This window comes from Myotis yumanensis, unplaced genomic scaffold, assembly GCF_028538775.1.
Source record: "Myotis yumanensis isolate MYYU_CA2020_CCGP unplaced genomic scaffold, mMyoYum1.0.hap1 SCAF_1, whole genome shotgun sequence".
NCBI classification, from domain to species: domain Eukaryota; kingdom Metazoa; phylum Chordata; class Mammalia; order Chiroptera; family Vespertilionidae; genus Myotis; species Myotis yumanensis.
Window position 1 is genome coordinate 197,805,171 of NW_027223752.1, and position 27,473 is coordinate 197,832,643.

The 27,473-nt window shown below is 41.3% G+C and overlaps 1 protein-coding gene across 1 annotated transcript in view; it reads left to right on the forward strand.

Moving 5' to 3' along the window:
* The window catches only part of TMPRSS11A (transmembrane serine protease 11A), a 49,264-nt gene that overhangs the window by 18,815 nt on the left and 2,976 nt on the right, over positions 1-27,473 (forward strand). Inside the window, exons 4-9 of the mRNA XM_070410179.1 lie at positions 5,638-5,705; positions 6,737-6,897; positions 13,338-13,376; positions 16,345-16,516; positions 21,817-22,076; positions 26,004-26,146. Coding sequence (XP_070266280.1) covers positions 5,638-5,705; positions 6,737-6,897; positions 13,338-13,376; positions 16,345-16,516; positions 21,817-22,076; positions 26,004-26,146 — 843 coding nt within the window. The remainder of the gene's footprint in view (positions 1-5,637; positions 5,706-6,736; positions 6,898-13,337; positions 13,377-16,344; positions 16,517-21,816; positions 22,077-26,003; positions 26,147-27,473) is intronic.

The following is a 27,473-nucleotide window of genomic DNA, read 5'->3' on the forward strand; positions in this document are numbered from 1 at the left end:
ATCTATGCATTTTTGGAAGTGAGATATTGAAATCTCCTACTATTATTTTATTGTTGTCTGTCCCTTCAAATCGGTTAGTATTTACTTAATTTAGGAGCTCTGATGTAGGGTGCATATATATTTATTATGGTTATAGTTTCTAAATAAATTGACCCTTTCTCATTATATTCTTTGTCTCTTGTTACTGTTTTTAGCTTATAATCTTTTCTATCTGTGTCAGTTTATGAAGAGAAAGACAATGGTTAAAGCAATTGTAATAGAGAGAGGAAGGAGATTAGTGGATATATTTGCATTAACTGAGTGTCCAAAAAAAACATATACACACTTTGAATAATTATTAATTCCAATGAGTTAAATCTGAAAAGGAAGAACCAGCAATTGAGCTATCAAGAATGTATGTGTATAAGTTTTGGGGGGACACCCTGTATATGTGTAGCATAAATAATTTATGATTGGAGGAAAGATGTGGATGGGTGTTTTCTGAGGGAAGTTTTTGTGTGAAAGGAAGCAATATTAGCTATCTCTAAACTTCCTAAAAAAGTTGTAAATATTTCACAATCTTCACTCTATTGGATAACCTATTTAGGTTATTATTCATTATTCAGGCACTATAAAAGAGTCTAAGAGAAATTATTATCTCTCTCTTTCTCTCTCTCTCCTTCTGAAAGAATAATCAAATTTAGAAATTTTGAAGCCAATCACCTGGAGAGGACATGAATCTTCTATATATAATGATCACCCCTTGCTTTGAACATTCTGGTTTAAATATCTTCAGTACAACTTTAAACAAATACTAGTTATATATTTTCCTCTTTTAAAAAAGATAACTCAGAGATCTAGGCTTTTGTAGTATACTTAAATGTACTATACTTAATAATGTCTTTATCACCCTTAATTGCAAACATTTTAATTCTATGACTTTATTTTGCCTGTCAGTCTCAGGAATATAAAACGATTTGAGATAAGTTTATCCAATATATTGCTACTTGTGATATATGGTAATTTAGTCACAGATGTCTGTTTCCTTCTGGCATTTCACAAAGAAACACTGAGGAAGTAGTAGTACAATCAAAGAAACAACTTTGGTAACATCACATAACAATACAACCCATTGGGTGCTATCATCACTTCCTGGTTTAGAGTAATCAGAATGTCACACTTCCATGTAAACTGCTCACACACCCACAGATCCCATATGACAATGGATCCAGCTGCCTTCTCCAAAAGACACAGCACTGGGTGCAAAGCTGTGGGAGTTATAAAGAGGACTTTTGTGAAAATGAAGTGACTTGATTCCCAGAAGGTCAACAAGCCCCCAAATCCTGGGAGCCCCACCAATGCTCAGGTTAGCCATGCTCTATACAGGCTTAGGATAATGATTCACAGCTCACTTGTTGAATCTTGGGTTTCACAAAAAATCTGGATACAATAATAACTTCAAAGGATTGTAATAGAACTATCGAGATTATGGCCTTTATTTTGGGGAGCAAAGAAAACAGGCTGCCTTCGGAGAGGAGTATACCAGTTTCTGGTCCCCCTAACAGGCTGCTTGCTACATGTAAGTGGGTAGGAACCCTTAGTGAGAGCCCACCTGTGTGCTCACACTGAGGTCAGCTGGCTCCCTGCTGTGTCACCTTGGGCAATTCACTTACTTACCAATATGATAGTATTTACCGCAGAGGTTGGTGGGAAAAGCAAATGAGCTCAAATACAATGGAGTTTGTGCCTGCTGCACAGGTAGAAGACAGCAGTGATACTAGTCTTCTATCATAACTAGTGTAGTCTCATCATGGAGGAGTTTTCCACAAGGAATCAAATTACCTGAAAATGTCAACAAGGAGGCAAATGTTTTAAATAATTCATGGATGGGCAATTTTTTTTTTCTCTAGGAGCATTAATCACAATTTGATATAAAGTGCATTATAAACTCTTACAAATGTCCTAATAAATGCAAGACTTTCTGATAAATAAATTTCTCTTTTATTAATTCATTCAACAAAAACATGCTGCATTCCTATATATTGTAGAGCATGAAAAGATGAATCACTGTTCCTACCGAGAAAGGGTTTGCCATTTAGTAGAGGAAATAACACATTTGCATAAGTAACTATATTAAAGAGTGGAAGGTTTAAGAGGGATAAGAAAAATTAAGACAAGAGGAAAAATAATTACTCTGAGGTTCAAGGAATAACCCCAATGAAGGTATTATCTGAAGTAGACCTTAAAGGAGAGCTGTGCTTCAGAAACACAGAGCTAGCAGAATGGAGGAGGTGCTCCTGACCGGAGGAATAGCTTGAGAAGGGCAAGGGCATAGCCAAGCCTGAAAGGTAGTGGTGATGCTGAAGTGGGTGGGGGGGATTGGCACATGGTGAGGCCCTTGAATGTCTGACTTTATGACTGGAGGCTCAAATTCAATTGTGTTCTGTTCTCTGTTTCTACCTTGAGTTCAACCCTTATATCAAGCAACATCCATTAAGCCTTACTTAGGCTTAGTGGCGTATTTTTAAAAAGCATCTTTTATCCATCCTTTATGTGGTATTCTTGTTATAATTATGAGAAATCAGCAGAATCTGAAGTTTTCTTCATGGCATATTTTGGTTCATTGGGGCTTTTCTGGTGTGATGGTAGAAGGAACTGCTTTTGTATCTCACTGGACAATCTTCAGTGGCTTATCTATCTGAAGTTTGCAGTCTCAGCCCTGAAACTCCCCCTATGTGAATACAAAGACTGCTGAGAGAGGATTCGCTTGGGAACATCTGACAGTGAAAGGAGGCTACGTGTGTAAACAGAGTTAGTTTGGGAATGATCACTGAATGGTTGGGTGAGGTCTGTTTGTTTGAGTTGACAGCCTCTCCCTAACTCTTTCATTAAACACCCAAGTAACCTCCAATTGCCCTCTTAGAAATTAATCTCAGTGCAATTACTAGCATTTCAAAATCATCCAACACGAAGAAGTACTAACCTGAAAGGGGTCTTTATTCAATGTTAGGAGAGTAATTCCAACTACAAAATTCTACAAATGCCCCAAATGTGAAGTAGGATAGATTTAGAAACCACTTACTCTATTAGGTGGTATAAATAATAAATTTATAACAAGCTGGCACAGAACTTAAGTGTCCTCCAACATTCCTGAGAATTTAGAATGCCAACAAGTGTTGGTGGAGTGTTTCTGATGAGATAGGCCTTCATCTACCAGGAAAACATGATTTTGGGTCTCTAGAAAGCTAGTTCATACATAAATGCCAGTCAGCAATAAAGTTTATGTTCACGTTTGCTCTAATTTTTCCCGTCATAAATTTATTTAGACTCCTAGCCAGTCTGTGCCCTAGCATTTCTCAAAGTGTTTTCCTGAAGCTACCTGATCACCTGAAAATCCGGGCCTCACCCCAGCCCTAATCAATGAGGCAAGGTCCTGGGATTTGAGTTATAAGGAAGAAAGTCCTTTTTTCCTATGATTATTGAAGTTATTTCTACCCAGATTCCTCTTATGTTATTATTTCAGCTCCTATCTTCCCAGACAGTTGAATCATTCAAAGACGAAGTTGATGCTGGGTGTAGATAGTCTTTTCAGAGGCATGTTGCAATATGAATGATGTCATCCAGAGTCAAAAACTTACTCCAATACCTTCACCAACAAGTTACAAAGGGCCAGGGGATCAACTGTGGTTGGGATTTCAGAGAATAATTAGAAACCACATTTTGAAAGATATCCAACTGCTATTAACTTTTCTTTTTAATATTTTTCACTTTTATCTCTGTGTTGTTGTTTTTTGTTTGTCTTTTCTTTTCTTTTGGATTTCCCCAGAAAACTGAGTAATAGGACTATTACTTGTTGTGGATTACAAGAGAGAAGTGATTATAATAATATCACTCTTGCAAAAACGTATCTTTCAAAAACAGTTTTGTTACTAATAAATAAGCCCCATACCTCCTCAGTCCCTTTAAGCTTTTCTTATTTAAATACAAATAAAATTATACTTTGGATCCTAGGAATTTCTTTGTTTTCCAAGTGACACTTTTGATCTTAAATGAACAGCTATTACCAAATGCATATCATTACATCTTTTATACTTTGTCTTTTAAAGTCAACCAGCTAGTTATTTTATAACTTACTATTATGTGTTCTGTAAAAAAATTGAAGATGTATATCACATTTAACAGGGAGGTTGTATGTTTAATGAAAAGAGACCTAAAGACAGAAGACCTAGGTTTAAGTCCAAGTTTATTATTCACATGATTCCAGAGAAATTCATATAATGTCTCTGAGTCTTAGTTTCATATTTAAATACTAGAGACCCAATGCATGAAATTCGTGCAAGAGTAGGCCTTCCTTCCCCCCGCAGCTGCTGGCACCAGCTTCCCTCTGGCACCCGGGACCCAGGTTTCCCTCGCAGCCCCGGCTTTCTCCGGAAGGACATTCGGTCTAATTAGCATACTATGCTTTTATTATTATATAAAATAAGAATCAATATAATTCTTAATTCCAAGAGTTATTGTAGGGATTAAAGGACATCGTTAATATTTTTGTTCTCAAACATTTATGAATGCCTAATGATGTAAAGGTAGTCATAACGTATTCCTTGATCCCTAAAACAGCCTTCCATTTATTTCTATCTTTTGTGTTTTTCAAAATGATAGTTGGTCTTCTTGCTCCTTACATAGGATGTAAGACATGGTTTTTTGCACCTGTGACTGATCTACCAAATGTGAAATGCAGTGCCAGCATTCTGATGACACTGTTGCCACCAAGTGGTCACTGTCTGGTACTGCAAGCCAAAATCTAGACCTGATAAACCACAACATACCAGTAATAGTGCTATGACAAGCAATTCAAACTGTGCATATCGACCAAAACAGTAGCTTTTCTTCTCCTTCCTTGGTGACATAAACTGATAACACAATTCTTATCTAACCTGAAACACCATATTACTCTTTCTTCCTAGAGCCCACAATCCACAACAATTTAAAAATCATTAGCTCTCTCCTAAATTCCTAATCCCTCTTTTCTATACATACAGCCAAAGACCTGCAAAGAAATCTGAGACGTAAAATTCCCAGAGGGAGACTAGAGAACCACCAGTAGTTGACGACCATAATATATCCAGCATCTTATATGTGTTTAATCTTGAAACCCTAGAAGCAGCATACAATATCTTTGTCTTATACTTACCGTATGAAACTAAGGTTCAAATGGACTCAGTTCGTGAGCAGCAGGATATACTTCAAACCCAGGAAAGAGCCAAGTTCTCTCCAGCACCTCTCAGGGCCTCTCTTCATGCCTGGTGGCTGCTCTGTCATTTTCTGCTTTACCTTCTATGGCGTTTAGGTATCTTCTACCCAACGTACCTACACCAGCACATTCAGAATCACCTGGCCAAAGTCTTACAATATGAATGCCTAGGTCCCTTCCAGACCAATTTTAACTAACACTCCAGAAGATAAACCACCCCAGCATCTGTAATTTTTTAAAATTCTGCAAATTACTCTGTTGTACTGTGAGGGTAAAGAACCACTGGTTTAAATAATGATATTACTCATGTTAAATTGTTTTTCTACTGCTTTAGTATTTAAACAGGAGTATATGCTCATTATGAAATACTTTATTAACACAAAGTTTCTCTCTTGTTGTAATAACAGGTGGATGAGATATTTATAGATTCGGCCTTGAATAAGCATTATATCAAGAACCGAGTAGTCAGACTGACGTATGTATGTTTGGGCAAAGGTGGAATCACAGCCTAATGGGACAAAGGGCAAAAGGCACAGGGATCCTCGTATATGCTGCATTTCTATGAGCTAGGCTTTGGAAAGGGTTTCTCATAAACATTATCTCTACAACAGTCTCAAGACATGGCACTGATCACCATTTTGTAAAGGAGAAAACAAAAACTGGGGGAAGGTTAAGTGATATGTTCAAAAAGTTCCCCAAGTGACAGTTTCCCAAGTGAAACAGAACCAAGATTCAATATCTGGAACTACCAGAATCTGTGTCTGGGGAAAACCCAGTAGCATGTCACTGTGGGCACCAAGTTGTATTTTTTTTACAAATACGTTGTTTCAAAAATATTAAGAAGGAAAAGTTGACTACAATTTGGGACAATTAGTTTTACCTGTAATAAAGCCCCGGTGTCAGCGGGCACACCTAAACAAAAAGAGGTTTCTGTTTTAATAAATGTTCTGTTTGTTGTGCTGGAGGGGGAAGACTCATATCAGTTGCAGGAATCGCTCAGAGGTTTCGATTCTGTTATTTGGAAAGCACATAGCAGAACATATACGTAATAGGTGCAAATGTATGGGCCTGTATGACTCATCTTCTTAAAGAAAATGAATATATTTACACAGATTTATTTGAAGGAAATAATCACTTTTCTCACCCATAGACTAATGCCTAGTACCAGACTTACTCCAAGTTCCTTACAACTTTACTGACTAACTAGTGACTACCAGATGAATTTTATAAAATTGGTAAATTCTATAATACTTAGGAGATAAAAGGAACATATTTGCTGAAACTTTCTGGACTTCATGACTTCTATTTTGAAATTCTGATTTGCCATAATATTCAAGCAACATTATCATAATCTTATGAACTCCTTTAAATATGTAGCCATTGTCAATGAATTTTTGTGTGAATCCAACAATTGAGACATAATTTCAGGGAAGAAAATACAGGAAAGAGTGTAAGTTGATACCAGATTATTACTTCGAATAATCACCTTTCTCTTCTGTCTCAAAGTCCAGAGGACGATGGTGTGAAAGCAGATATCATTATGGTGTTCCAGTTCCCCTTTGCTGAGCAAAGGGCAGTAAGGAAGAAGAAAATCCATAATATCCTAAACCAGAAGATAAGGAACACAAGAGCCTTGTCAATAAATGCCTCATCAGTGCAAGTTAATGGTAAGTAGGCAACTTTCTGTGTGATGTGAAATTCTCTATTAGGCTCATTTTGTGTCTCACCTTAAACTTAAGTGCCATATTTCTATTCTAAACAATAGCTAGAATCAAGATTATTTTTTTTTAAGTTAAAAAAAGTAAAATTTCAAGGTCTTACTAATATTGACTGATGAAAGCATGTCTGCAGTTAGTTGTCAAGGGGTTTTTCCTGTAGTAAGTGACTGGTGCTGATCCCAAAATAAAGGCCAACCTTTACCATTAATAGAAAATTAATCTGACCCATCACTGCCTCTATGACTAAGTAAGTGAAGCAACAACTGCTTTTCTGAGTGGGACCTTTCTAAACATAAACTCATGTGCTGCCTCTCAAAAATATAGATAATTTCTGTATCGAATGAAATTATTACATTTTTAGAAAATATATTTTTATTTATTTCAGAGAGGAAAGGAAAAGGAGAGATAGAAGCATCGACGATGAGAGAGAATCATTGATTGGCTGCCTCCTGCATGCTCCCTACTAGGGATCAAGCCAGCAACCCGGGCATGTGCCCTTGACCTGAATCAAACCTAGGGCCCATCAGTCCACAGGCTGACATTCTATCAACTGAGCTAATCTGGCTAGGGCAATTATGACATTTTTGTTAACTTTTTTCCTATGGGCATTTGGAAAATTGGTAAACTAACTTTGGAGCAACTAAAACAATCTTATAATTAATAAGTAAAAATCACTAACCTAGAAAAAATTATTGAAACAATTATACTGTTATCACTTCTCTGAAATAGAGAATCAACCTTTATCAAGGCCCTGTCTATTCCCTTTATATGCTGCATCTAATTTCTAGATCCCTAAGAAGTAGGCAAATGTTATAGATGTGAACGAAGGCCTCAAAAGATTAAGGACTCTAATTGTTAAAAGGAGGTAAAAATTCGAATCTAGATCTTTAATTTCTTGAGAGGCTCTATTTAAAATGGCTCTGTGGTCAAACACATTTTAGAAATTCTGTTTTTTAAGATTCATCTCTTAGAAATTCATTCCTTATTAGCATACCCTGATGAGTTCAGCTAGACAAAAACCTGTCTACCTTTGTATATTAAGCTGCATCTACTTCCGGCAGACTTCCCTACAAATTCCAATGGACACAATCCTTAGAGTCACAAAGAGAATCAGAGTGATTAATATCAGATGGGAAACAGGATGCCCTGCCCTTGTAAGGGTCTGACTGACTCTTCAAGAGGAAACCAGACCAGGAAGCAAAAATGTGAATGAATGGGATGGGCAGGAGTTTGCTGATGTGGCAAAGAGTCAGCTACTCAAAGAATAAAGCTGTGGGCCTCTCCCAAGCCGAGGGGGAAGAAACTGTCAAGAGCTTAATCCACCTTCTTTGTTAGGTGGGAAAGCAAATGAATCGAGGTTATGAAATAGTGGCAATCCTGATAAGTTACATGATATGTTCTATTTAATTCCCAATAACCAGTTAACTTACCAGGAATTTAAAAGCCTGACCTATCTGAAACTTGAAAAGAGGTTGGAAATGATCATGGATTGCCTGGTCTTTTTGTTTCTTACAGACTCAGATTGTACACTGCAGTTTATTTTAATGACTGGAGTAGTTTAAAGGGTAGGATGTGCTGATGTAGAACCTGTGAGGTAGGGACAACCCCAGTCAGGTCGAAACGGCCCCGGTGTGGTAGGGACGACCCCGGTGAGGTTGAAACAGCCCCCGTGAGGTAGGGACGACCCCAGTCAGGTCGAAACAGCCCCAGTGTGGTAGGGACGACCCCGGTGAGGTTGAAACGGCCCCCGTGAGGTAGGGACGACCCTGGTCAGGTCGAAACGGCCCCGGTGTGGTAGGGACGACCCCGGTGAGGTTGAAACGGCCCCCGTGAGGTAGGGACGACCCCAGTCAGGTCGAAACGGCCCCAGTGTGGTAGGGACGACCCCGGTGAGGTTGAAACGGCCCCCGTGAGGTAGGGACGACCCTGGTCAGGTCGAAACGGCCCCGGTGTGGTAGGGACGACCCCGGTCAGGTTGAAACGGCCCCCGTGAGGTAGGGACGACCCCGGTGAGGTTGAAACGGCCCCCGTGAGGTAGGGACGACCCTGGTCAGGTCGAAACGGCCCCGGCGTGGTAGGGACAACCCCGGTCAGGTTGAAACGGCCCCCGTGAGGTAGGGACGACCCGGGTGAGGTTGAAACGGCCCCCGTGAGGTAGGGACGACCCCAGTCAGGTCGAAACGGCCCCCGTGTGGTAGGGACAACCCCGGTCAGGTTGAAACAGCCCCGGTGTGGTAGGGACGACCCCGGTGAGGTTGAAACGGCCCCCGTGAGGTAGGGACGACCCCGGTCAGGTCGAAACGGCCCCGGTGTGGTAGGGACGACCCCGGTGAGGTTGAAACGGCCCCCGTGAGGTAGGGACGACCCCAGTCAGGTCGAAACGGCCCCAGTGTGGTAGGGACGACCCCGGTGAGGTTGAAACGGCCCCCTTGAGGTAGGGATGACCCTGGTCAGGTCGAAACGGCCCCAGTGTGGTAGGGACGTCCCCGGCGAGGTTGAAACAGCCCCCGTGAGGTAGGGACGACCCCAGTCAGGTCGAAACGGCCCCGGTGTGGTAGGGACAACCCTGGTGAGGTTGAAACGGCCCCGGTGTGGTAGGGACAACCCTGGTGAGGTTGAAACGGCCCCGGTGTGGTAGGGACGACCCCGGTGAGGTTGAAACGGCCCCCGTGAGGTAGGGACGACCCCAGTCAGGTCGAAACGGCCCCAGTGTGGTAGGGACGACCCCGGTGAGGTTGAAACGGCCCCCTTGAGGTAGGGATGACCCTGGTCAGGTCGAAACGGCCCCGGTGTGGTAGGGACGTCCCCGGCGAGGTTGAAACAGCCCCCGTGAGGTAGGGACGACCCCAGTCAGGTCGAAACGGCCCCGGTGTGGTAGGGACAACCCTGGTGAGGTTGAAACGGCCCCGGTGTGGTAGGGACAACCCTGGTGAGGTTGAAACGGCCCCGGTGTGGTAGGGACAACCCTGGTGAGGTTGAAACAGCCCCGGTGTGGTAGGGACGACCCCGGTGAGGTTGAAACGGCCCCCGTGAGGTAGGGACGACCCCGGTGAGGTTGAAACGGCCCCCGTGAGGTAGGGACGACCCCGGTCAGGTCGAAACGGCCCCGGTGTGGTAGGGACAACCCCGGTCAGGTTGAAACGGCCCCGGTGTGGTAGGGACAACCCCGGTCAGGTTGAAACGGCCCTGGTGTGGTAGGGATGACCCCAGTGAGGTTGAAACAGCCCCCGTGAGGTAGGGACGACCCCGGTCAGGTCGAAACAGCCCCGGTGTGGTAGGGACGACCCCGGTGAGGTTGAAACGGCCCCGGTGAGGCTCAGACGGCCCTGGTGAGGTTGAGACTACTCCAGTGAGGTTGGGACAAATAAAGGGGACCAGTATGGACTGATGAACAGGGGTAGATACAGAAGCAGTGCAACATTGAACAGAATGTTAAACTACAGTGGGAAGCCTGGGGAGGTTTGGGGGGGTGGATTAAGAGACCAACTGAAGGACTTATATGCATGCATATAAGATTAACCAATGGACACAAGACACGGGGCGGGGGGGGCGGGGGGTAGAGGCCGGGGGAATGTCAAGGGGGGGAAAAAAGGAGACATATGTAATACTCTTTGTAATACTTTAAGAAATAAAAATTATTATAAAAAAAAAAAAAAGAAAACAGAAATGGAGTCTGATTAAGCTGAAACACCTGACATTATTGTGAATCTTCCCATACATTTGGTTTAAAATATGAACTATAAATACTGTGATAATGCTGTATAAGCTTGTCGGAACATTGTGTATGTTACTAATTTAAGACGTCTAATTTAAAATTAAAATATGAAGCAGAAATGTAAAAAAAAAAAGAGTTACCTGACTAATTCTAACCCCCACTGAGTCACTGCAGGACCACCCAAGTAATTGGCCCAGGCCTTTGCCTTCATTTTCTCATCTATAAAAATCCTATATAATAAAAGGGTAATATGCAAATTGACCCTAACAGTGGAACAACTGGTCGCTATGACGTGCACTGACCACCAGGGGACAGGCACTCAACACAGGAGGTGCCCCCTGGTGGTCAGTGCTCTCCCACAGGGGGAGCTCTGCTCAGCTACAAGCCGGGATGATGGCTGTGAGCAAGGAAGTGGTGGCGGAAAGCCTCTCCCATTTCCACGGCAGTGCTAAGGATGTGCGGGGAGCAGGCCTAAGCCATCAGTCAGACATCTCCCGAGGGCTCTGGGCTGCCAGAGGGTGGACATCCCCCAAGGGTCCCAGACTGCGAGAAGGCACAGGCTGGGCTGAGGAACCCCACCCCCCACCCTGAGTGCATGAATTTTCATGCACCAGGCCTCTAGTTGTAATGATAATGTTTGTTCTTCCTGAAATAGAAATACCATGAGGATATATATATCTACACATAATATGGAACATATAGACTATTACCACTTAGAAAACTAGTAAATTGTACATATGTTTTGGAAACTGAAAGCATTAATGTGAGTGACTGTAATAGAAAAAGCTAGAACCTTGAAGGTTTCCAAATTTATAAATGTAAAAAGAGCAGTGTTTGTTAGCACTTAGGAAAGACCCATTAGTGGAAAGCTCATTAAGAAACTTAAGGCTGTTCTTACAGGCAAAAACATTGGTCTATAGAAACACTTAATTTGGGGGACTCCCAGTGAATAAAAGACTGCAGCCCAAGATTTATCCATAATTTGTCAAAATATGTGTTTTGTTTTGACAAATAACTGTGTGGTGTGGGTCCTTCATGTGAGGCAGTGTGTGAAAGCAAAGCCAAAGGCAACACCTCTGCATTGCAAATGCCGTGGCTGTGGCAGAGCAGCTCACTGCCTACCTGCAGTGGGTGTGCTCCCCTCCCATCATGTTACTTGTAGGCTGTAGAGCCCTGAATACTAACTACATTACTCCCGACTCAGAAATGTGTGAGAGGGTTACTTTCAAGACTAGGATGTTCATGTTTCTTTGTGCTCCTAGATGTGGAAAGTCGAAATATTGATACAAATTAGAAACCTTCAACAGCTAGTGACTTGTGTATAGGTAGTTTACCTCTAGGTGTAATCATGTTCCCTAGAAAGTCAACCCTTAAAAATCCAATTATACTTACAACCATTACACTTAACCTGGTATCATTCCTGGAAAAGAGGTGTTTGCATCCTGCTCAAACTAAGCTGAAGAAGTTTTAACAGAAGAATTCTAACATTATACTATTATAAAATCCCAAAATAAAGACCAACCTTTATTTTGTATCAGTTAATCAATATATAATTCTAACATTATACTGTTTTCCATTTTAGTGCATTACTACTATGTGGCATTTTAAATTTTTTTTAAGTGAAATTAGAAATTTACTGAAAACAATATTTGACAGAAAATTGAGTTCCTTCCATAGAGTAAGCATTGGGAATGTGTCCTGAGAAATTGATTCTTCACCGTATAATCATTTGGGCATGCCTTTAAGGGAATCTTTGAATTCAATATTTTCAAAACCCCAATTTACAGAGTTCATCATCACTAGTTTTTCAAGTGGGACTTATAGAAGGTGGGTAAAATTTCTTATTTTGCACAATGAAAAGTTAAATGCAGACAACATGAATCTAAACATACCATTGGTGGAAATTTGTAAAAGTTTATCTTCATTCTGCTCAGCAAGCAATTTTATCTTGAAAATCATCAGTATTCAGGCAACATTCCACCAACTTAAGTTTAAGTATTCATGTTTTCTTTATCATATCCTTAACTTTGTTGGAAATTAACAGAATTTAATCTTAGTTTATGTTCAATAATTGATGTTGGATAAGAATACACAATAGTTTACTCTTCAGAAAAAATAATTTTGATAATTTAGGAACTATGTTTTATAAGTATTTTAAGTACAGTTCACATGAGTGTTTTCAATGTGTTTTATTATTATTATTATTATTATTATTCCTAAACCTTTTTACCAGAGAAAGGCTTCTGTGAACTCTTAAACAGAAGAGATAAAAGCAGACCTTCTCTGGTTGAGGCTGGGTTTGAGCCTCAAAACCCCACCTACTTGTTCCCTAGTTCCCCACTTTTTCTTTCTTCTAAGGTGAAATCCAAAGAGGGTGTTTTCTGCACCATTAGAAAACCACTGTTCTGTAGGAATATAAACTATTTGTTAATTTTAATCTTCACTATTTGTGCCCTAATCATCCACTGTTTGAAGTATTATGCACCTAATTGGAGGTTGCCTATTAGTCTCTACAAAAATTGTGCATATATCTGGTATATCTAGTAGCCATTCTCTTGACTCTAGAATACTGTCTAGAATCCATATATGGTCAGCACTTCCTGATAATTTCAGGTCATGGAGGCCAATCAGGAGAATGTCAAATTATTATTCTTTGTTCTATTTTGTTTTTCAGCAATGAGCTCATCAACAGGGAAGTTAACTGTCCAAGCATGTAAGTAAAGTTAGCTTATAAAAACATGTTCTATTTCCACATCAGAAAGAACAATATCTTCAAATATTAGCTAATAATTTCCCATCCATGTCCCACTTTTCTTGGGAGAGAATAGCAATTGGGCAATATCAAAATACTCTTATTTCTAACTCTGAGATTGATCTTTTCTCATGTTTAAGAAAAACATTTTACATGATTGAAATTTTGAACATTTTGCATAAGTTATACATATATATTTCTGGTTTGGAATAAATGGACTTGCTTTTCTAATTTTTAAATGCTATCAAATGTGCTTTCTGCTGAGAAATAAAATGAGAAAATGAGATGGAGAAGAGATAAATTCCATTATCTGTGACTGACCTATAAAATTTGCTTAATATATCTTACCTTTATGGTTGACAGCAGCCCCACTTGTTTATTTTATATCAGTGTAACCAAATTTTTGAAAGATTTTATAAAAGTGGTGATGAATTTGAGCAAAGCTGTTCATGCATTCATCTATGTGTCTTGCAAACACACCATACTACACATTTTAATTAATTAATTAATTCCCTCGCTCATTCAACAAACATCATTTTAATATCTACTAAGTGCCAGGAAGTGAATATCATTGTGAATGAGACACAATACTGCTTCTAAAATTAAGAGTTTGAAGTTAGGGGAAGAAATAAGTAAATCAGAAAATATTAAAATGGTATGATAAATGCTATGACAGAGAAAGTGCACACTGCTATGAGAGTCAATGAGAGAGTTAGCTAATCTCATCTTGTGGAGTCAGAACATGATCTGAGACAGAAAAGAGGAGAGACCATGAAACAAATGACAAGTAGGATGGGTGTCCTGGCAGGGAAAGTAGTGTGTAAAAATGTCTTCTGGAAAGAAAGGACATGGTCATGTCTTGCAATTACAAACCGTCAGTGTGGCTGGAACACAGAATGGGGATTGAAGATATCAGAAAGAGGCATGATTAATAGTCACCAAAGACCAGAATCCTGCTGACACGTTTTGACTTTATTTGGAGGGCAGTGAAAAATCACTAAATTGTTTTACTCAGATCAGAAAGATCACTCAGTTTCAATGTGGAGAACAGATTGGAGGGACAAGACTAGAGGCAGGGAGATAAACTGGGACACTGTAGAAGTCTTCTAGATGAGAAAAATGGTGAACTAGAGCAATGGCAGAGTGATGGAGATTTTTAAAATGACTGGCCACAGTTGGAGTGTAATCAATGCCAGTAAAATCAGTTTTCTTTTTTGATACCTACTTAGTTAGAACAAAAAGTGAAGCTAGTTTATTTTCCTTATTATCACCATAAAGATGCTAATAAAGGAGGCTGATTCTTAGCAGGAACCCTAAGCAGCAGACTAATCTCTGATCTGATGCACACAACAGATACATACTTATTCCCACCAATAGTGAATGTGATGTTTATGTGGAAACATGGAACTCCATCCTGAAAGTGAGAGACTGGTCACGATACATTACCTCATGCACACTTAAAGAACTGGCCACTCAGAAAAATATAAAGAAGAAGGAGCTCCAACAAATAGGACATTACTTGTCTGGTCAGTTTTCTTGTGAGAAGTTCATGTCAAAGTGACACTGTTGAATCACCTAAAATTGAGAAACAATGATCTTAGTATGAGCTCCCAGGACATGTAGGTAATTGACACCACAAGTCCTTAGGATACACACTTTGAAGTGTGCCAACCCTTTGCAGCTGGACATAGTTTCAGTAGGCAATATAGTCCACATATATAAAGGGAGGGAAAGAATAAAACATCAACATATTGGTAAGTACAGAGGACGGGTATTAATATTGTACATGCTTATATAATGACTAGAGGCCCGGTGCACAAAATTTGTGCACTCGGTGGGGGGGGGGGGTGCGTCCCTCAGCCCAGCCTGCGCCCATTTGCAGTCCAGGACCCCTTGGGGGATGTCCACCTGTTGACTTAGGCCCACTCCCCGGGGGATCAGGCTTAAGCTTGCAGTCAGACATCCTTCTGGTAGCCAGGGAGCCCTCGGGGGCTGTCCCACTAAAGGCTTAAGCCCCCAAGGGATCGGGCCTAAACTGTTAGACATTCTTAGTGCTGCCATGGAGGTGGGAGAGGCTCCTGCCACCACCTCCCCACTGGCCAGCCATGAGCCAGCTTCTGGCTGAGTGGCACTACTCCTTGGTCTGACCTAAACCCTAGAGATTAGTACTTCATTTTACAACTTTTTCTCAGTTTATAGGCAGCAGCAAACTCAGACCACACAGTCGGGTGTGCACCCGGGCCTTCCCACCCTCCGATGCCATGGCGATCCTGGGTGCAGGGCAGCCCGCAACCCCAGCCCCAGTGGGGTCCGGGGTTGCCGCCTGGCCTGCGCCTGGGCCCTCCCACCCTCTGATTGCCATGGCATCACTCCGCGCAGGCCAGCCGGCAAGCCAGGGCCCTCCCGCCCTCTCATGCCATGGCGATCCTGGACGTAGGCCAGCCGACAACCCCTGTGGGGGGTCCGGGGTTGCCACCTGGCCTGCCCCCAGCCCTCGCCTCCGATTGCCACCATCCATCGGCACAGGCCAGCTGGCAACCCCTGGGGTCGGGTTTGCTGCCCGGCTTTCCAATGGCGATAACCGGCTGGGAGGTGGGGAAAGGCAGCCTTTACCCACCCCCTAGCTCTTGCCTGCCGCCTGGGTTGCCAATCACCATTCTTCAGTCCTTCCCCTTTCACCTCCCATCATTGGGCGTATGCAAATTAGCCGCCATCTTTGTTGGCGGTTAACCGCCATCTTAGTTGGCAGTTGATTTGCATAAGGATATGCTGATTAGCCAATGGGGAGGGTAGCGGTCGTACGCTAATTACCATGTTTCTCTTTTATTAGTGTAGATAGGTGCAAGTATGGCATTGTAGTACTCTATTAGAGGCTTTTTGCATCAAAACTTACACATTTTTTAAAACTTAATAGTCTCATCTCTTTCAGGTTGTGGTAAACGGGTTGTTCCATTAATAGTCAACAGAATAATGTACGGAGACATTGCTGCCAAGGCTGCCTGGCCGTGGCAAGCTTCCCTTCAGCGTGATGACATCCATCAGTGTGGGGCCACCTTGATTAGCAACACCTGGCTCGTCACCGCAGCACACTGCTTTAAGAAGTAAGTTATAGACCTTAAGTTGGACCCCTCTACTGCTAAAAAAAAGTCTCTGAGATTTATTATGTTCTGCGTAATAATCAATACCCCCCAAATATTACTGAGGTAAAATGAGAAATTCTGGTTCTTTTCTAAAACAATGTTACGTTTGCAAACTTATTTGAAAAGTTGTGGGGGAAGTGGAGTAGTCATTGATCAGGTCCTCAGATTTCTTTCTAACTAGGTTCACTTTATGACCTTTCCGCAGTACCAAATATTCTGGTAAGAAAAACAGAAATGTCAAAAGGACTTTATGTTAGAGTCATAGCAAGAACTAAATGATGTGCTTTAACATGTGAAAATTGCTTAGAAATTTCTGTTGGAAGATAACTTACTATGAGTCAATTCACAAAACTACAATTGTGATTTAGATTACATTAAAAGAAATGCAGAACCCAGAATAAATGAGATATCAGACTCTTTGTTGGTCAGATCCTGCCTAGAATAGTGAATTCTGTCCTGGACAATACACTTAAAGAGAACTTGACAAAACGAAATGCTCTTACTAGTAGAGTAGTAGCGAGTCCTTGGTGATAAAAAAAGGAGCTGGTATATCCATATAGTCTTGCCACTCAAAGCATAGTTGGTAGACCAGCAGCATTGACATAACTACAGAATTTGTTAAAAATGAAAGAATCTTAAGCCCTATCTCCACCCTACAGAATCAGGAGCTGAATTTTAAAGGCTCCCCAGGTTATTTGTTTGCACATTAAAGCTTGAGAAACTATCCTAGGAGAAAAAAAGTTATCTTGCAAAAGCTCTGGTAGAGATGATAAATAATTATGTTCATATGTCTGAGATACTTTGCTGTGTAAGAGAACTAGGTAATCAAGTAAGAATTTTTCAAAAGTCAGAGATGCTCAAAGATGAAAGGGACTTTAAGGTAAAGAAAGGGATATAAAGGCAATGATGTCCCCATCTGCAGAAGGGTTCAAGTGTAGACAATCGCCACTTGAGAGTATTCTTGTAACAACAACTATCATCATTCATTAAACCCCAATATGCTACAAGCATTTGGTTAGGTGCTTAACATTTGTTTTATATGAATCTTATCTATGCCCTCTTTTGCTTGCTAATCCTTGCTTAGTAAGCCCCTTTTCAGTGAGGGAAATAAGGAAGGTTAAGTAACTTGCCCAAGGTCACAATGTTAGGGAGATGGTAGAGTTGAACACAAGGATATGACTTCCTCATAGCAAGTCCCATTTCCCAAGCAGTGGGTCAGTGAAAGGACTACATGACTTTGTATGGCCTTTACTACTCAGATTATTTTGTATTAGTGGAGTCTATTATTGAGTTAACACTTTAAGAAACCTCAGTACATGATTTTTTAAAATCTAATAATCAACACAATTCCTAGATCATATTTACATGGATGATTTTCAGACCAGGTGTCACCACCTTAAATGTTTACAATTTATTTGGGGATCTAAATTACTGTTTTATACTTATCACTAGTAAATTGCACCTTATTGATATGGGGCCAAATTATAAAAAATTTTAAGTTTATTTGTAATCTTTACTCAGCATCCTCATGTCAAGTATTTCTAGTTTGTAATCTGCATATGTAATAAACACAAACTGTATTAATTGGTAGCAAGCCATTGTTGGAAAGTGTTAGAATGATCACTCCCATTTGAGTAAATATAATTCTGTCCTTTGCATTTCCAAGTTCAAAATATTTAATTTATGTGACGTTCCTCTAGGCATGATTAAGTTGCGAGTGCAGATTTGTACCAATAAATCTCACAAAAGACTGATTTATAAATTTAAAATGTGTGTATATTTATGCTATATGAACAATTGTGTTTATAAAGCAATCTTTATTTAGCTTTTCTCATTAGAATATTTTTGCACATAAAAATTGTATATAAAAATAAAATTTTAAATTGCCTCAAAAATGAAAATAATAATCCCAGCACAATTAACAGCTATCAAATAGGATTTAAGCCCCATTGATGTTTATAATAAACTAGTAGCCCGGTGCATGAAATTCGTGCACTGGGGTGGGGGGGGGGGGGAGAAAGGGCCCCTCAGTCTGGCCTTCACCCTCTCCAATCTGAGACCCCTCAGGGAATGTCCAACTACCTGTTTGTGCCCACACTTTTAACAGATAACAGCTCCATTGTTGTTCCTTTCTTATGCTTAAAACCATTGGAATTAGTAGGTATTCAAAGTGTGTATACATTTTGGGGGGACACCCTGTATATCTCTAGTCAGTGGTGAAAGAAACCAACAGCAGATTTGGAACCCCCAGACAGGGAACCTTGCTCATTCCCCACGTGTCTCCCCACTTCACTTTCCACCTTCGTGGGCAGCAGGAGAATCAATGTTTTCTCTCATTAATTCGGAAAAGCACGTCCTGTGACCCGTTGCCCCGCAGGAGTGCGCTAGGCCCCAAGCAAGCAAGGCTCAGTCAGGGCAGCCTTCACTCATGGGTGCTGGCACCCAAAGTGCACATTCCTCCTCTACAGTCGCCCCGACTATCCCACTGTTTCACTGAGAGGACGGAATTCCTCTCTGCCTCTGGGCTCTTGATCTTGAACGCTGACCGAAGGCACCTCAGCGAAGGCCACCCGCGCCCACCAGGTGTGTCTGTCTGTACCTGCTCCTGCCTCAGCACCTACATTAACCCCCCAGAGGTGATCTTGTAGCTGCACTGGCCTCTGTGGGAATAGGGCATCACCACTCCGCCCTCTCACTGTCATCTCACAGGCGCCCACTCTCAGCACCCAGAACACCCAGACACTCTCCAAAGGACGTGAGCGCATCAGAGGGGATGTGTGCACATCCTTTGGGGGTGTTAGGCATGCCGGGTTGATGGAAGTGCGGTGGAGAGGCGGGGGGAACTTGTGCACGCCTTGGTTTGCAACTGTTGCAGGCGTGGGAGGGTGACAGTATGCTGGGGGATGTTCGCACGCCAGGGGGGTATGTGCACACAGGAGGCCTCTGGCTTTGCAGATCCGCAAACCCCCGTGGTGCGGCCAGGAGGATGTCAGTCTGGCCCGCCACGGTGGCTGTCCCTGCGATCCTGCACCTTCTGGGCCAGGAGGCGGATCTTGCGCAGTCACACCTGGGCGCTGATGGCTGCCTCCCCGCCGTGAAGGGTCACGGATTGGAGTCCCGGGACCGTGCACAGCTTCAAGTGCTGCCCCCCGCCCGGCAGGGTCACAGATCCGTGTCTTGGTCACGTGGACAGCCTCAAGCACTGACCCCCACCCGGCAGGGTCACAGATTCGGGTCCCTGACTGCAGACAGCCTCCCGTGCTGCCCCCCTGCCCACCAGGTCACAGATCTGGGTCCCGGGACCACGGACAGCCTCAAGCACTGCCGCCCCGCCCGCAAGGACATGGATCCAGGTTCCAGACCACGGACAGCCTCAAGCACTGCCCCCACCTGGCAGGGTCACAGATCTGGGTCCCAGACCCAGACAGCCTCAAGCACTGCCCCCACCTGGCAGGGTCACAGATCTAGGTCCCAGACTGCAGACAGCCTTGCCTGCTGCCGCCTGCCTTCAGTATGCAAATTAGCAGCCATCTTGTTGCTTCAGGGTGGGGGTCCCCACTGGGGTGCCTGGCCAGTCTGGGTGAGGGACTGAGGGCTGTTTTCAGGCTGGCAGGCGACTGAAGCTCCAAACCTCTCCTTTTTTTCTTTTTTTTTTTTATTCTGGCATTTATTTACCTTCTATTCCTGTCACTGGAGCTGAGAGCCAGCTTTCCCTCTGAGGCTCGACTGCTGAAAGCAGGTTTCTGGCCATTGTTTACCTTCTGTATTCGAAACAATGTTTCGGTCTTGCTGGCTGAAGCCTGGCTGACTGAAAGCGGGTTTCTGGGGTTTTGTTTAGCTTCTATATTTGTTACAATGTTTCAAACTGCAAGCTCAGAGGCCGGCAAGGCTGGCGGGGAAGCTTGGCTTCCTCCGTCACTGAAGCAAGCAAGCCTCCCTGTTCGCTTCAAGCTGCCTGGCTGCCGGCCGCCATCTTGGCTGGCAGTTAATTTGCATATCTCCCTGATTAGCCAAAGGGAAGGGTAGTGGCCGTACGGCTAATTACCATGTTTCTCTTTTATTAGATAGGATGCTTCTTTCTATAAAGCTACCTATTAAGAAATAATTAGGCTGAGAAACAAGTATCTATGTAGACAGTATTTGTCTCTTTGGTTATCCCTATGGATGATGTTCAATTAATTAGTTAAGGAACATTTATCTTGCTATTAATAAATAAATTTTGGTTGAAGACCATGTCCTATAAAGAAAAGAGCATAGAGAGGCAAGCAGACATGTGATACTAGGCAAATAGTATAGCCCATTTAGGCCTTATTTTCCTTAAGTATAAAACACAGGCTTTATTAGATAATCTGTCATCACTAGATGACCTTCCCAATCCCTACATGCACCATTATCCACCAATTGCTCCAGCCTACAAGCTAGAAGTCATATACAATTGTCCATCTCTCACACGATCTCTGACAGCTTTTAACTCATCCACTCTTATCATCCAACAATCTATTTTCCAGAATCAACATGGTGGGTTTTTTAAAAAATATAAATAAGACTCAAGTACTGTCATCTTAAAATCATCCATTTCACTGGAATAAATCCAGGTGCTTTACTCATGACCTATAAGGCACTCTAAAATCTGGCTCCTACCTACCTCTCCAACCTCACCCCCACCATTCTTCCTTTGGGTCCTGAACTGCAGCCCCGCCAGTCTAAAGCCTTGGGAAGTTTGTCTGGAAACTTGTCTTCCCATCTTCTCACAGCTGACTCCTTGTCAACCATGTATTAGTTCCATTGTCATAGCCCAAAAGAGCCTTCCCTAGCTACCCTCTAGTATTCTATTCCATTCATCTATTTTATTTTATTCTTAGCCCTTGTCACTGTTTGGTTATTTACCCATTTGTTAATTTGTTCCACTCTTTTTCCTTCACTAGAATCTAACCTTTTCTGTCTTTTTCGCCACTTTATCCTCAGCATTTTGAATAAGACTCAGCACGTAGATGTTCAATAAATATTGGTTGAAGAGGTAAATGATATTTGATGTGCCTTTGCAGTTCTAAAATCTAATAATTCTGTATTAGATTCAGGTCTAAGATGCTGTTTGTATATGTTTTAACCTTCAAAATAGTAGCAGTAGACTCCATTTAAATAGTCAAAGAAAGTTATTGGTGCAATCAAGTATTTTCAGGATGCCATTTTCTCTTTTATTAGCCTAGTGCAATTATTGTAGTGCAGTTTATATATTCTGTTCATTTGCTAATCTTTTCTAGAAATATAAATCCACGTGAATGGACTGTTAGCTTTGGAACAACAATCAACCCTCCACTAATGAAAAGAAATATCAAAAGAATTATTCTCCATGAGAAGTATCACTCCCCAGCAAGAGAGTACGACATTGCTGTTGTGCAGTTTTCTCCCAGAGTCACCTTTACTGATGACATCCGCCGGGTTTGTTTGCCAGAAGCTTCTGCATCCTTCCAACCAAATTCAACTGTCTATATCACAGGATTTGGAGCACTTTACTACGGTGGTGGGTATCGCAAAAATGATCACAGAGTATGATTTAATTTCCATCAACATTGCCAGCCATTTCCACAACTTGGTTGGATTAGTTAGGGCTCCTGTTTTGCATGTGACAAAACCTCAACTCAGATGAGCTAAAACAAAGAATAATGATGAAATGGCAACTTTTGCCCTTGTAATTTGGAAATCAAGAAGTGATTCTGGCTGGCCTAGCTGGTTTGGCTCAGTGGATAGAGCATTGGCCTACGGGCTGAAGGATCCTAGATTCGATTCCAGTCAAGGACATGGGTTGCAGGCTGGCTCCTCAGTAGGGAGCGTGCAGGAGGCAGCCAATTAATGATTCTCTCTCATCATTGATATTTCTATCTCTCTCTCCCTCTCCCTTCCTCTCTGAAATCAATAAAAATATATTTTTAAAAAAGAAAAAAGAAATGAGTCTGGCTTCAGAAATAGTTGGATTCAGGACTTCTTATGATGTTACTAAGCTCTAAATTGCTGAATTATTCCATTTCCTGGCTCTGTTTCCCCTTCATATGGAGGGATTCCAGCTCCAAAGTGGCCAATAGCAGCTCAGGATTTACCTCCTCTCCACCTATAGATGCCAAGGGAAGAACATGTCTCTCTCTTTTCCAGAATCTATGTCAATCCCTGAAAATATCTCTTTTGGCCCAGCTTTTGGCTCAGATTGATTGGCTAACTCAAATACTCAGACCTATGCCTACACCAAGAAAGGCAGGTGTGTGATGGGCAGCCTGGTCAGCATCACATGGAATAAGGGAGAGGCAGTTCTAAAAGGGTGGGCTTTAAGGAAGACTTCAAAGGTGTTCCTTCAGCAACAATAAAATCTATTTCTATGCGCTGTTCTCTATGCAATAGCAGATATTACCCTCTCTAAGATTATTTAACTTGATAATACTAACTTGATCTCCTAACAAGTTAAATGATTTTATTTTTGAATATTTGGGGGGCATACTTAGACACACTCTGGATCCTAAAATCTGGTCCAGGTACATACATATACAACAACGAGAGGGTTTCTTTAACTCTGGGCTTGAGAAGATGAGAAAGGGCTTTCTGAGAATGACAAAATTCATTCACAGAGCTCTATACAATAGACTCTAAAGAATAAACCTTTAATTCTCAGTCTCTACTAAGAAACTAGGAATACCTTTCACTAATGTGGCCCTGAATAGATGTCCCATGTGGTTTCATTCCACACTGTATGAGCTGAGAAGCATGTTGCTTTTTTTAAGGCAATATGACTAGTCACAGAAATTATTAGCCATAGTTTTTTAATTCCAGGGGTGGCTGAGTAGAGCTGTAAGCCTGACACCTCTCTGTCTGCATTCTATCTGAGGGGTTTTGTCCTAAGTCAGAGTTTGCATTCTCTGCTTCAGGATGATAGGAGGGGCATGGTGGGAAGAAACATTCCTGGCTTGGAGTTTGAGGCTGGTACAAAACCATACCTGGCATAATACTTTTTGCGTAGCAATAGAATCTGACTGTCATGTATAGAACACCATACTGAACAACAACAACAACAAAATACTTTTTCAAGCACCCATGGACATTCACCAAGATAGACCATATCTAGGTCAATTAAAGAATCCTACACACATTTTTAAAAATTGAAATAATACATAGTATGCTCTCTGATCATAATGGAATAAAACTACAAACTAGTAACAGAAATCCAGCAGGGAAATCTACAAATGCTTAGAAATTAAACAACTCCCTTGTAAATAATCCATCGGTCAAAGAGGAAGTCTTGAAGAAAATTTTAGGTATACACAGAATTGAATGGAAATGAAAAACAAAATATCAGTACATGCAGGATGCAGCTAAAATAGTGCAGAGAAGGACATTTACAGCAAATGTGCAAATTAGAAAACCAGAAAGGTCTCAAATCAATAACTACGTTCCCACTTCAGATAACTAGAAAGGAGCAGCAAAATAAACCTACAATAAGCAGAAGGAAGGAAATAATAAAGATTAGAAAATGAATAAAAACAATAGAGAAAATTAATGGGGTAAAAGCAAATTCTTTGAAAAAAAATCAATATTTGTGAGAAATGTCATTCAGCATTCTCACAAGAGTTGAGAAACAGTTCAGGGAGTTCCAGGATTTATTTAAAACAGCAAGCAAAGTCTTGATTGGGATTGTGGTCTCATTTGCAGCTCTGGGTTCTCTTCCAAGATCATTGGTTGGTGGTGGAATTCAATTTCTGGCAGCTATCGAACTTCTGACAACTGCTTGTTCAATGCCATTTAGAAAGTCTTCAAAACCAGGAAGACCTCCGCCCTTTTTAAAAGGGTTCATCCAAATAGGTCAGACCCACCTTGGAAAGTCTCCCTTTTGATGAACTCAATGTCAAATGGAATTCTTCTTAGTTTACACCTAAAAAATTCCCTCACCTGTGCCTCATATCATAACCTAATCATATGCGTGATACACATTATATTCAGAGATTCCACCCATTCTTGGGGGTAGGGACATCACAAAGGAATCGTGGGGATCATCACTGAATTCTGTCTATTACATTGTCACTTTCCCAACGACCATACTGTTTGACGTAAAGCATCTGTGAATGCTTGTGATATTCTTTCTTTGTACCATAGTTATCTTCCTGCCATACTATTGGTTTCTATAATTCAGAATCTAGTTTAGAATCTGGAGCCCCAAACTTACAATACATAAAAAAATGGAATGATTGCCTTTAAATATCATTTTATGTGTGAAAGTTCTTCATAAAATGCAAAGGATAAAATAAATATACATAGTGTTACAGTTATTTTATCAAGCCAAGGGAGAAAACTTGACCTACAAAGTTCTGGAAATAAACTAGAGTTCACAAATATAAATATTATTAAAAAAATTAATGTCTTCCTAAATATATAAACTGATCATTTTTAATGGAAAGATACAAAGATTTTCCAGGAAAAGAAATAAAATGATATTTCTTGCTAGTATAGCTATTTATAAAAATATGATAAGGCCCCCACCTAGCCAGTTTGGCTCAGTGTATAGAGTGTTGGCCTGTGGACCAAAGGGTCCCAGGTTCGATTCTTGTCAAGGGCACATACTGGGTTGCAGGCTCCTTTCTGGCCCAGGTGGTCGGGGTGTATGCAGGAGGCAACCAATTGATGTGTTTCTCTCACATCAATGTTTCCCTCTGTCTTTCCCTCTCTCTTTCACTCTCCCTAAAAAATCAATGAAAAAATATCCTCAGGTGAAGATTAACAAAATGTGATAAGGCCCTAGCTGATGTGGTTTAGTTGGTTGGAGCATCATACCATGCACCGAAAGGTCTCCGGTTTGATTTCTGGTGAAGGCACATGTCCAGGTTGTGAGTTCAATCCCTGGTCAGGGCATTTGTAGGAGGCAACCAACTGAAGTTTCACTCTCACATTGATGTTTCTCTCTCTCTCTCTCTCTCTCCCTCTCCTCTTCTCTCCCTCTCTCCCTCTCTCCCTTCCTTTTTCTCTAAAAATCAATAAAAGCATGTCCTCAGATCTGGCCAGCATGGATCAGTGGTTGAGCATCAACCTATGAACTAGGATGGTTCAATTCCCAATCAGGGAGCATGCCAGCGTTGCTCAATCCCCAGTGTGGGGTGTGCAGGAGGCAGCCTATCAATGATTCTCTCTCCCTTCCTCTCTGAAATCAATAAAAAGATATTTATTTATTTGTTTGTTTGTTTATTTATTTAAAAAGCATGTTCTCAGGTGAGGAATAAAGAAATGTGATATGATAAAAATCATTTAAATGTGCCAGGTTTTAAACAGAATTTTATTTTCCTCTGGAAATTGCTCACATTAAACTCATGCTGTGTTGACAATTTCAGTATGAAAAAGATTAGAATAAAGTCTGCTCACTTCATTCTAGCTAAGAATGCTGACGGTAAACACTAAAATTATTTTGTTTTTCCTTAAGGGGAATCTCAAAATGACCTTCGAGAAGCCAGACTCAAGATGATAAGTGATGATGTGTGCAAGCAACCAGAAGTATATGGCAGTGATATAAAATTTGGGATGTTTTGTGCTGGATATCTGGAAGGCATGTACGATGCCTGCAGGGTAGGTGGAGAGACATTATTTTTATATCATTAACTCAAAATTTTTTTATCTGAATTAAGAAATATTCTATATTCTTTATACTAATACAAAAGACAGATATCTTATCAGTTCAAAAATTTCTAAATACAAATTACACAGGCCCAGGGCTGGTGCAGGAGGCAACCAATCTATGTGTTTCTCTCACATCGATGTTCCTGTCTTTCCCTTTCTCTTCTACTCTCCCTAAAAATCAATGGAAAAATATACTTTGGTGAGGATTAAAAAGAAAAATAAATAATAAAATTAAATGTCCTTAATACTGGAAGTCCAAAGATTCATAAAACTCTCTTTTATTAAAGAGCTCACATATAGGAAGGAAACATTCAGGAACAATGAACGATGATGTGATGTTATAAATGATATAATAAAGAGCAAATATTTTTACAGCAAGTATCAGAAAAATCACATTTAAATGAGGCCTGAAGGATAAATAGCACTTGCCCAATTATAGAATAAGAAAATAATATTATAGAAAAGAGGAAGAGCATCGCCACAATTATAAAGCTGTGAAACCACAATTCATATTGGAGGGGACCCCAGGCAACCTGTTGAATCTCGCATAGGACGATGAGAGGTGAGAAGTAGCAAATGCTTAGAAGGTGGATTAGACCATGTCATGACTATCCAGTGCCCTTACCATGTCCCCTTCTGTCATCCAATATCTATCCTGCATATATGTGTTCTGCCAAGGTACAAAAGTGTTTCTTCCTGGAGGCACTTGCTCTATAACGTGAGATCCTTGAAAATTCCAAGGAGGTGATTCTACCTGATGAAATGATGGGGTTATTAATATCAGGTGGCAGCAAGCCCTTCCCAGAGTCCCACAGATTACAAAACATGGGCAGCCTCTGTCAGAAAAAGGTATGTTACATATATGTACAAGTAGAATATAGGCTGGGAAAGAACAGAATCTGACACACACCTAGCCTCAGTTGTTAAGAATGTGGAGGAAGGTAGCTAGAATTCAGGAAATCCAAAGAGAGGCCCATGCCATGATGGATAAGTGGAAGGTGGCGACAGGAGTCTAGGAGCAGACAGGATATGGGAATCTAGACAAACGTTGAGATTAATGATAAGCCTCAGGAAGGATTGGTGCTCATGAAGAGACTTCCCTGGATTGGGGAGCAGACATAAAATTCCTAACCCATTACTGTGCAAGTGAGTAATAAGCCAGAGTCATACAAAAAGTGAGAAAGTTATCAAGGAAGAGACTCAGGCACAGGGTCCTAGATAAAAATAAAGCAATTGTACTGGGGTCTATGGTGTAGGGCTTAGTCTGTCTGAGAAA